The sequence below is a fragment of the Vipera ursinii genome, assembly GCF_947247035.1.
Source record: "Vipera ursinii genome assembly, chromosome: Z".
Taxonomy (NCBI): Eukaryota; Metazoa; Chordata; class Lepidosauria; order Squamata; family Viperidae; genus Vipera; species Vipera ursinii.
The window spans coordinates 32189672-32201775 of record NC_139517.1 but is presented as its reverse complement, the minus strand read 5'-3'; the positions used below and the strand labels follow the sequence as shown (position 1 = coordinate 32201775).

The 12104-nt window shown below is 40.9% G+C and overlaps 1 protein-coding gene across 1 annotated transcript; it reads right to left on the bottom strand.

The window, feature by feature from the left end:
• Window positions 1-1753: 1753 nt before the first annotated feature.
• Window positions 1754-5662, bottom strand: HOXB9 (homeobox B9; the record flags this gene model as incomplete). The annotated part of the gene is made up of 2 exons (XM_083378026.1): window positions 1754-1989; window positions 5149-5662. 2 exons carry the CDS (start codon window positions 5660-5662, stop codon window positions 1754-1756), a joined length of 750 nt encoding a protein of 249 aa, XP_083234152.1.
• Window positions 5663-12104: the final 6442 nt, after the last annotated feature.

Below are 12104 nucleotides of genomic sequence, written 5' to 3'. Positions count from 1 at the left end.
TCATCCCTGTTATGTTATGAAAATTTCTCACCAGTAGAATGGTGTTATTTCTAAAAAGTGGGAGTGCATAATAGCAGTGGAAATCGGTTTAGTATGGAGCCTCGACTGGTTCTGCAACTGTTTAAAAGCTTAACGTGGTTTAAGCCCCATTTTACATTCTTAAAAGCCATAGAAAACAAGAGGAATCTTCACAAGAGCACATACATTCACGAGAAACCAAAACCATATATGCATCTTGCACTAAAGTAACTTACCTACCCCCTCTCCCCAACCCCATTCCCTCCGAGTCCTCCAAAAGGTTGGGGTTGAACTCATTTCAATAGTCATAGAGGAAACAGAATCCCAAGTCTGATTATTTAAAAGTGGAGAATGGGGCTAACAAAGACATGGAAACCCTTTTTTTTAATCTAATGGGACTTTTTTTCTGTTTGTAAACGATGAAGATATAAAAAGTATTAAAAATCAAAAGAAGCAATTTCTATCTCAGAAGCAATCAACTACCCTTTTGGGTCACTCCGTGTTCCTGTTCATATAAATGTGAAATGTGGTTCTATCCTGCAGGACAAGCAGAGGGGTAGGAACCCACAACATTCAAGTATTAAAACTTCTCTGTGAAACTGGATAAATGAGGATTGACTCAGAGACCCTCTATCACACTTGGTACTTGAGTGCTCTTTCTGAATAACTCTTGTCCTTAATAAATTATAGATACCAAAAGCAAAGAGTCCCTTGCTTTTACAAATTTAGGCATCTAGCTTCACATGCAGTTCAAAAGATTTTACTTTCTGTCCCTCCTTTTCCCTTTAAAAATGTTTTAGTGGAGAACCGTGAGAAACTTGAAGGTTCTCCCAATGTCAAATAAAGAGAAGGAAAGGAAATAAGCAAAGCCAGGGAGTATGGTCTTCCCTGGATGCCTGGGCACTGCTTGGGGCAACTTGTGACTAAAATATTTTTCTTTCCAACAGCTGTTCATCAAATAGGCTAAGAGAGGAAAAGAGAGATGCCTTCTGAATGCAAGCCCTCAAAAAGTTAGTGGTTTATAAATGGTTTTCCTGGAGTTTTCCTACTTGTATTCCATGAACAGAGGGGAGATCTTATCTGCATTAAGAAAAAGAATGTGATGTGGAGGTTGAATTGGGGTATCATTCATCTGTACAGTTGTTTGCTCCTGGATCAATCCAGTTCCAGCCTGGGGATGGAGGGGGGGAAACATGTCCTTAGTTGATGACAGGTTTAAGGTCAGCCTTCTTTTCCTTTCCTTTCCTTGGCTTAATCAATAGCATTAAAAGCAATCCTCCTCCAATTGCTGCCTATCCAATGCTGTACACTACAACTCTCCCTATTCTTATTTATTCTGGCAAGGAGGGGGCGGATTTGAACCTCACACTGTTGGAAGGCTTCATGTTTGGGAAGGTCTAACAAACAAAAGAAGTAGCTATGCTTACAGACTACATTGCTTATCAAGAATTACCTTTCAGTGCATAGCATCTCCCACCCTATTTATGGTCCCTTACTGGAGTGATCAGTAAATATATTTTAAAAAGTGGGAAGGTGGTCAAATGGAAACAAGCATGTGTAGTCTTCTGAATCCTTTGCCAGCCAAGCAGGAGAGGAGGCCTCTTTCTGGCTTGATTGCTTTTGTCCTCATCTCAAGCACAGCTGAGAATGTAGTCATTGACCATCAAAAACCATCTAAGTTTGGGAGGGATTAAAATTGGGGTAGAACAGAGAAAGGAGGAAGCAGAAGAAAGCTTCACTCTTTTCCCTGTTCCTTATTCATTTTCTTCATTTTCATCCTGCGATTCTGAAACCAGATTTTGACTTGTCTTTCACTCAGGTTCAGAAGCCTGGCCACTTCATGTCTACGGTCCCTGGTGAGGTACATGTTGAACAGAAATTCCTTCTCCAGTTCCAGGGTCTGATATTTTGTATAGGGGCATCTTTTCTTTCTGGAGGAACGAGCATGCAACCAGTTGGCTGCTGGGTTACCTGGAAAAAAAGAAAAAGAAAAGAGAAAAACAAAACAGGGTTACTCAGGAATTGACACCAAACCCTCCAAGGTTTTAAAAATCTCTTTGGGTCAAGATTTGAAGACAAGTGGAGACCTACCAAATCTTACCTATAATATAATGTTGGAAAGATAAATGTACAAAATATATCTGCAGTCATGTTTGACATGCAAATAGCAAATAAGACTTTAGAAAGGAAAGGAGGAAAAGAAAAATCAAAATGAGTAATTTATTTCAGAGATGGAAGAGTATGTTTATTTACATATAAAAGGAAGGAAGGAAGGAAGGAAGGAAGGAAGGAAGGAAGGAAGGAAGGAAGGAAGGAAGATGGCCCTTTATGTTTTGAATGAATCTATTTATATGGTACTTGGATAGGTAAACAATCCACACACATATTTTACATACTGGTGTGAAAGGCATATTTTCCCATCCATTTATATTTCCATAAAGTAGAAATTCCTTCCTTCCTTCTTTTGTTTATGTTAGAAGAGAGAAACATATTGCCTGTGTTTTCATCATGAGCCTCCTAACCCAGCAAAGTAGGGGATCAAATGGAGAGGGGAGGTATCTTCTCCTGAAAGCCACAACAGTCTCCCCAGCAGTGGCATATGGTGCCTTCTGCCCATGGATATTATTTTAGACAAGCAGAATTTCAGAAGTAACAGCCCTGCCTTGGAGAATTCACGAGACCTTTTTTTAACGGGCAGAGAAGGAGCAACACTACCACTAGAAGCCAAGTGAGTAAATAGGTCTGATGTGGCCACAACTCCACCAAAGGCAAAATAAAACAAAACAAAACAAAAAAGGCAGCTGGGTGTGAGTGTGTGTGTTGTGCTGTTCATGTAGAGCCAAACTAGCCTACTCCATTAGTAACTGGGTTCTTTCACATACAGGGAATTCTGCTACCAAGAGAAGGGACTGGGGGTCCTGCAGCAGAAAAGCCAGCCAGCTCTTGCCTGGTTTCCCGGGCCTCCTGCTGAAATTAAAAGCAGCCTTGCAAGTCTGAATTCTTGTTGTATGGAAGGAGGGGATATGGCCGCCATTTCTCCGTGGATAAAATGAAATCCATTCTCTCTCTCTCTCTCTCTCTCTCTCTCTCTCTCTCATCTCTCTCTCTCTCTCTCTCTCTCTCTCTCTCAAAACACACACACACACACACACACACACACAACACACACACACACGGCTTAGGTTCCACTTTCTTCCTAATCTTAGCAACTACTTCCTTCACAGAAGTGGCTGACTCTAATAAGCAAAAAATTAAATATTAAAGAAATTCATTTTTGTTAATAATTAATACTGCTACCTATCTTCAGGGGAAGGAATTCTCCACCATGGTCCCCTTTTTAGGGATATGGATGTGCCTGTGATTTCTTGGCATTTCATGGAAACCTGAGGTATGGCACAGGAAAATAAGTTTATTTTTCATTTCACACAATTCCCCAAACAGGAAACAAAAGACAACAAAACAAAACAAGAGAAGGAAGGAAGAGGAGAGGGAAGGAAGAGGTGTGTGGAGAAAGAAGGGGGTGGGGAGAGTTTTAGTTAGTAGGCTATTCTTAACACCAAAATGCACATTCAAAAATACACACACAAAAGCACATATGCACATACAAAGACAGGGTGTGCATTAGACTCAAGGTAATGCTTTTCTGTCAATAAAGAAGTTTAGGAATAAGCTGAATTGCAGAGAGATGAAAGCCCAATGTCTGGGGCAAATGGGCTTCTCCTCTCATTTTGCTTCCCCCCCATTTCTACCTTCTCCGCATCTTCACCCCACCGAACTTGACTCCGAAGACACGGGTGGACAGTCTGGATCTCTGGGAACCAAGCCTTTTCTCAGCAAGGTCTGTCTCTCTCTACTCTCTCTCTCTCTCCCTCCATTCTGGAGCTGGTGGGAAGGGGAGGAGGGGGAGGGAGTAGAAGCCAGAAAAAGCTTTTCTTTTCAATCTTCTCCTTCTTTTCAAATGTTTAAATTTGAGAAAAATTCAAATAAAAAATGGCTGTCGTCATCACTGGCACATGCTTTCCTTCAAAAACGAAATGAAATAAATAAATTTCTTGGAAAGTCATCTTGTGAATGAAATAACCTACATCCTGATTTGAAACTATTAGGGAATCACAATACTGAAGTCAGCTCTCTCATTGGAAACATCCCCGACATTGGGCAAAAGGCAAAGAGAAAGAAGCCGAGGAATTCGCCTTGCATTATAAGTAAAAAAAAAACACAAAGATTCGCATTATTATTATTTTTTTGAATCTCCCTTCTTGATTCAACCCATCCTACCCCAGTTTTCCTCACAATATTTTTCCTCGAAAGTGCCTGTGTTGAGGGGGCGGGGGGGGGGGGGAAGAGATAATAGTGTTCAAATTGCAGAAAGAAGCCTAGATGATTGAGTTTAAGAGTTTTATAATATGATCCTCTTAATAAATTTAAAACAAAGAAAAACCCCTAATAAAGCTTGCTTCTTTTATTTATTTATCCTGTTTTGGGGAGGGAGAAGGGAAGGCATTAGCTCTGAAATATTTATACCCACGTAGGGTGTACATTTCATACCCAAACAACAATAAACAAAGAAGAAGACAGTGCACACTACCAGGGATCGGGATCCTTCAAGGCAAATAAGGACACTTGGAGAATTGAATCTCCCTTCTTAGTTCTCAGTGGGATCCTCTTTCCACACTATTTTCATTCTCCCGTCTATTCCTCCTTTAGTCTCTCCAAACAAGCACACGGACACACACACACACACACCGAGGCTCGTTCAATACTTCCACAATCTATTATTGTTGTCCTCCCCCACCGCCAATTTTTATACATACAACCGAAGCCCGCGAAGCCACTGTCCCTTCCTCACGCCACCGGCTGCAAGTAAAGTCGAATCGCGCCCCTTCCAACCCTCACTGTCCAGTTTGCATGCTTATTTCACTTCCAACAATACGCTAAGCCGAGCAAAACCACCCCACTCCAGAACCCCCAGTCCTAGATTTAACACCAGTGGCTTAGATTGGGGGGGGGAGGGAAGGGGGAGATTTCTTTTTTAAAATCTTTTTTTAAGCTTCCCTTGCCCATTGTGCCTTTTACGACACCCCCTCTTAGGTTTTTATGATGTTTACTTCCTCACTTTTTATAACTTACTTTGATCTGGCCTGCTTTTGTCCTCGCTTCCTTCACAAACTTTATTGTCCTCGAAGCTGGGCCTTTGGCTGGAAGCGATCCCTTCCCTTCCAGCAGAAAGGTCTAAGTGGAACTCCTGTGTCCCCTGTTTACGGATCTCCCCGGGGTGTCCCAGCAGCGGTTCTGTTTTAACTGGTCCCTGCCCGGCTGCTATAGTTTCTGTTCTGGGCACTGGGTCCAGCCAGCTTCGTAGATACCTGCTCTCTGAGGTAGGGATGTTTTGATGCTGGAGGTAGGGATGATAGACCGAAGGAAGGGTAGCAGCAGTGTGTGGCGGCAGAGGCGTCCAGGAAGCGCTGAAAACGGAGGTTTTGGGCTGGAAACTACAGGAGGGGAACTCGAGGTGTTCAGTGTGGGTAGTTTGCCTGGAGTTTGAGTACTGCCCGGAAGAGAATTTAGCGGCGGGAGAGTCTTCGTTGTCATGGCTTATAATGGAGTCGACATAGTAATTGCTAAGAGTTCCAGAAATTGACATTCTTGGACATCCTACGAGCACCACGGTTCAATGAAGGGGAAAGCAAACGAGCGAGCGAGCGAACAAGCAATAAAAAAAATAAGGAGTAGATCTCTAGTTAAGCTGCTGTACAGATATTAGAGTATATGGGGAGGGGAGGGGGGGAGCTGGTTGGAAAAAAAAAACAAAAACAAAACACCAAACCAGGCGACACTCTCGCTTAACCCCCTTTCCTCCTCCAGCATCAACTTCCCAGCCAAGAAAAAGTACAGTCGGGACTGCCGGGTTGGGAGCTTCCAGCAAAATGATTGGTCAAACTTTTTTCGTGAGGCTGATAAAGCGTCAGGGCAGGCGTAAATCAATCCTGGCGGAGCGGGGCGGGCGAGCGGGGGGGGCGGGGGGGCCCCTGCGCGCCCGTGCTGTCAACCGCTCTCTGCATTCCATATCAAGGATGGATTGCGTTCTGTCGAGGCGATGTTGCAAAACGTCGGGGGTTCAGAAAGCGAAACGTACAGTGCAAACGGGGATGGGAGGGAGCGCCGGGCTGGGGGTGGATAGATGCTGCAGTGATGTCGGTGTGGGAGGGGGATCGATTCCCTCCCCTGAAACATGAAAGAGAAATGCTGAGTTTTGTCCTCTCTTTTGCCTTCCTTAAAGCTCTTCTGGGGATTTCTCCTCTCCCCCCCCCCCCGCCCCCAACCAAATCTATAAGCGGCCATTCTGGATTCCTTCGCCTGCCTTCGATATGTCAAGGCTACTTATCTCAGCCGGGAAAATGCAATATGAATTGTGCTTTCTTTTCTCTAAAGTTTTCCAGAAGAGGGCGGGGGACGAATCGGGTTACCGTCCAAGGCGTCTGGATGGACTTACGAGAGAGACGCTTTCCACACGGTGGTGGTTATTATCACCATCATGACTATTGTGGTTGAAAGCTAAGTTGTGGATGGCGAGTTAACCTATTGCAAAAGCTTTTAATACCGGAAGATTTCCCCACCCCCCCGTTCAACATCAACTGTCAAGGATTTGTATATTTAATCCCTCCACTATTATATATTAAACATTGTCGCACGTGTACATTATGTATGCCGGTGTGGATGTACGGGCGCGTGACCTGACGATGCCTGAATGAAATCTATAGCTTGTAGTAAAACAGTAGCTTGTATGGCAAACATATTATAAGAAAGGTCTGTCTACACGCGGATACATATATTCGCACTCACGTGCCTATTTATCGTTCCCATATATTTTTAAGCGCGGGTATTTACGTGCAGAATCACTGTGGGTTATAATGTTGCTTTGACAGACAAGATTTTAAACAGGCAGAGCGTGAACTACAGAGAAAATCTGCCGGTTCCGGACTGCAATAGCCCCGTTTGTTTGGAAAGCAAAGGAGGGGCGGAGGAGCTCGGCGGAGAGGAGACGGATTTGCACTGCTGAATCTCCCCTCCCCTCCCCCCTCCTTCTTCCCCGCCATATACACGCACTTTAATTTTACTACCCTTGTAAAATGTCCAATCCAGTACCGCTTCTTTTTCTTTCCTCACAGAAGGCGTTAGACCCGAGACGGCTAAATAGTTGAATAAAACTTACATTAGCTTTCTTTGATTTTTATAGCCTTGAATTTACTGCCTGTGGAAAGGGAGAGTATTGGGGGGAGGGGGGGAGAAGACAAGGATGGGAGAGATGTCTTGAACCTTACAGAACCCACTTTTTTCCTTCCTCTGTTCAACCTTTTTAAAGCTGCAGAATGAATCCAACACAAGCCAGATCCTTATGGATTTCCATTACTAAATCTCGTTCACTGCATTTTGCTTCCGAAGAATTCTCCCGTTCTGGTCAGCGGCTGTTGGAGCATAGATTGACAGCACAGATCCTAAAACATATAATTGCAAGTTTATGTTCTCTTTTCATTATTGTTTAGTGGCATTTACTTCTAAGTAAATATTCTTCGTTATATCAGCACTGATTTATTATACCAATGCGCTCCGGCTTAACTGCTTTGCCAAGCTAGCTGTCGGTCTGCGTCAACAATGCCTGATCGTAAATTCCTCCCCCCGTAACCTGGTAGATCCCGTTTTATTTCTTATGGAGCAGGAAGTGTTGGAGGTGGGGAAATGTTCTGTTTTTCCCCCCCAACAAGACTCAATTCTTCAAAAAAAAAGCAACAAGAAAAGAAAGAGATATTTAGGCTTTCAGCAAAGAGTTTTAAAATGGGTGCAAATAAACATTCAATCTGAATGCAGAAAAAGGGATTGTATTCTGTGACTTTCAAGTAAAAGCTCCCTTTTCTAAGCACTGGCTTTGACCGAGTAATTGGTCTCACTGGGGTTTTGGACAACTCCATTAGTCCTTCTAGAAGAGGTCCTTCTGGCAATGAAGAGACTAGGTCCAGTAACATCTATGACAGACTATGCTGAAGCATCCTTTCGCTCAAATATATTTTCTTCTTACAGAATGGAAGTGGCTATAGTCAAGATATGGACCAAGATGGTGTGTGTAAGTTTGGGGTTTGGAAAGACCATAGTTGGGTTGGTAGATAATAAGGTAGTTCTGAGCTGGCCTGAAAATTGGATGATAGATGCATGTATAGATAGAGTGAGACATTCAAAGGAAGAATAGAAATAACCTTTCTGGCAGAAATGAAAATATATTAATTAAAAGAAATCACAGACGGCCAAGGCATTACAATTGAGAATAAAGGTATAGGGAAAGAAAGAAGTGGGGGGGAACAATGAGACAAGAACTAAATGTCATCTGAAGTAGTTGAAAGCTGATACATTCAAATGCTGTAGTAAGTTACTTCTTCTTGGAGTAATATATATAATAACCTATGGAAAACTAGCCTGCACCCCATTCTTATCCAACTTATGCTCTTCATTTGTGGTTCAAAGGAAGGCAGAGGTAGATGGAAGAGAGAAGACTGTCTTGCACACTTTATGTTTGAACCTCAGGCACATATATTTTGCACTAACCAGGTTAATTGAGATTATTTTCAAGTAAATCTTTAAGGAATTGCAACTGTGAACATGCCCAGTCAAATGCAAACTGTTTTTGACCTAACCTTTTAAATTCAGCTTGGTCTTCCTTCTCTCCCTGCAAACAATAGATTTACCAGTAGTAATAATAAAAAACCTGGGTACTTCTCACTGAGTTCAGGGAGGCTATTTAAGGATTGAAGTCTGAAAAATGATTAGATATAGATGGATAGAACCCTTCAAAATGAAATCTGACAGTTGGTGTATGAAAACAACACACTAGCATTTGAGATAGAATTCTGCTCCTGAGTTAATATGCAGAATAATCCAATTCAGCTTGGTTTGGGCTAATAAAGTTGGTTCTTTAAGTTTCTCCTAAACTCAAGGAACCATCTCTGTCTATTATTGTTTTTGTTGTTGTTGTTTCCAAGGCAAACTTTGCTAAAGAGGAAGAAAACGTCTCAAAATGTTTTCTTTTAAATAACCTCTTATTTAAAATGTGGCCACTACTCAGTTTTGTGAACATACTCTGGGGAAATCATCTGACAATGCACAGACTGCTTGATTTCCTTGGTTTATTTTAATAATATTTAATAATAATCAGACTAGAAAATAAATCAGAGTTTTTATGTGAAACAGACATCCCACAACAATTAAAATAGAAAAGAAAGCAAAAAAATACACTTGCGTGGCATTTTTTATTTTTATAAAATCAGACTTGGAAGTATCCTCTTAACACTTTGGGCATTCAAAAGTATATATGGACTATTTGGAGGTATTATGGAAAAGACAGGCTTTTTCATTGGTTAGAATTTAGATCAGTAATGAATTAGCCAGCATTTTTGTAAGTGGTTAGAGGGGGTTTTTAAAAAAAGAAAAGAAAAAAGAAAAAAGTTATGAAATTTACTGAAAATTAGTTGAAAAGACACACCTGTCCAGTGTTTTTTGCAAGAAAATTTCTTCACATTTTATCTATAATGAATACATTCTTGGGAAATCCTCAGGCACCTCCTATAAATAATTATGAGACATGCTAGCAGCTGAGTACATAATTTTGTAGAGTATATAAATTTATACTCAAATGTCATCAGAAGAGTTTCCCTGAAACAGAATCCAGGACTTTCTCTAGTAGAGCAAACCACACAAGAAGACCTGCAAAAGCCATTTGCCTTCCCATGTACTGGAGGTTTTATCTAGGGATATATTCATTTTAATTTTTTCTCTTTCATAAAAAAAACCCCCAAAGCCATAGTGCTGATCCATCCACATTATCAAGACAGACTCTTTGGATATTCTGTGTAAAAATAAAGAGATCAACTTTAGTTCATTTAGTATATAAGGATTTTTTAAAAATTGAAGTGGTTTTCATTTTTCATTTTGAAAATATCATGCAGACTAATGTCTGGAAAATAGTTTTCCTTTCTGAAGAATTCTGGTTTCCAAAGCCCTAGTGTGTTAAACAGGCTTCCCTCATCTCAAACATTTTTCCAAGGCCATTTACTAAACACAGCAGGGAGAGCAAGAAGATTACAGACAAGAGTAATTACTAAACAAGACTTCCAGATACTATCCAATCTAGAGAACTTTAAGCCAAAAAGACTCAGCACACATAAATAAAAATATCTTGACTAAGTTTGAAATACCAGATTTGCTTGATGGTGTAAACTTATTTCTGCTTGTTAAGGCAAAGGAGATATCCTGTTTCTGTTTCTTCTTTTTTTTAAGTTGGCTTTCAAAATCTGTGACCTATTTAGAAAGTGATGGGGTATTTATAGCCAAAAAATTAAGAAGACTCATTCCATTTTAAACAAAGAACAGTATCTATCCCATAGTAGACAACAGTTGGCTGTTCAAAAATACCTTTACTATTTTGGGGAAGAGAAGTTCAAGCAATGTTTATTTCAGAAAATTGATAAATATCAAGTTGCACATTTCACACTCTCTAGACTTCTGTTTAATGTGTTATATATACTGTACTGAGAATTACTTTCCTGAAAATATCCAGTAACTTAATTAAATTTAAGGCTATAACTTCTTTCAAATCATGGCTCCCCCCCAGCCTTTCTTTCTTCATTTATGTTTGTTGCATTATCATTTGATATAATACCTCTTCTGTCTGGCCAATTTTTCATAGAAATGATATTTCACCATGCAAACTTGAGATTATAATACTTTTTACACTTCATGGCGGATTACTTCTTTCAAAAGCTCACAAACCTCACTAGCAATCCCTCCGCACATTTTTTTTTATTCTTAGTAACCCACCATATGGAAAAAAAAGTTATCCCTTTCCCCAAGGAAAATCTTGCCCTTTCCATGATTTTCATATCATACAAATAACAACAACCACCAGTAACTCTGTAGAGCTTCTATCTACCTGATTAAACTGTATCAAATGTTGCAATGCTCCTTGGAAGTGCTGGAGATTCCAACAATAATTGCTCTTTCAGGCTTTCGAATGAGCAGCATTCAAAATGTAGACCATCCATCTACATACCTTGGGAATGGATCCAGCGAATTTAGTGGCAGTGTAGGACTGCATATAGGTAAATTTAAGTTATTCAGAGAGAAAGGAGCTTCTGTAAACCCGGAGCGGGAAGTTCATACACACGTGACTTTCACTGAAACATCCCCCTTGATCCATATGATTGCAAACGAATTCCTTTCGGATATAATGGTTTCTAACTTTCAAAGAAGGGCATTTGGGCTTCAGTTGCAATCCAAAGTAGCTAAAACAAGGGCTAAGTAGATTAAGAGGATGAAGTACCGTAGACCCATGAAAAAGTTTCTCCCCGGGCAGGGCCACCGACTCTGCCACACTCGCGCCTCGGCAGAGATTTCTTCCCCAGAAAAAAAAAATAGCCTAAGATTTCAACCTATTCACGCAACTCCTAAACGGTTCGCGCCACTCCAAAAGTGACACGCTGGGATTAAGTGGAGGGGAACGAATTTCAAGGCGGTCGGTCTAAGGCGGTAGATCCGAGCGGTTTTACATTGAAGCCGACGGGCTGATAGTTCGTGGTTTTTCTATTTTTAAATGAAAAGCCTTGTCTTAGGATCGAGTCAGCTCTTTGCAGTGGTTCATTCAGATTAAATCACCCACGGGCACAACATAATTTCCTGTTGTGGGAAACAGAACTAAAAAAAAAACAATTCAACCCCCCCCCCACCCCAAATCAAAAAGGGGGGGAGATAAATAATTCAGAAACTAATCTTTGTATCAGTCTTCTTCAGGTTGTGAATAAGACTTCAGTGGGTTTTCGGGAAAGAGTGGAGTCTTGGGGGTTCTTGAAAGCTCTAATATATTTATCTAGATATGTACATGTAAGGTTTTTTTAGAAGGCTGGAATAGATCTTCCTCTATTTCCCATACTACTCAGGATTCTGAATGTTTGAGAAGTTTCTTGAAAAAAGCAAGTGCAGAAAGGAGAAAAGAGTCAAGGGAAGAAGATGCCTTCTGGAGAGATGAGCAAAAAGATGAGCAAAAA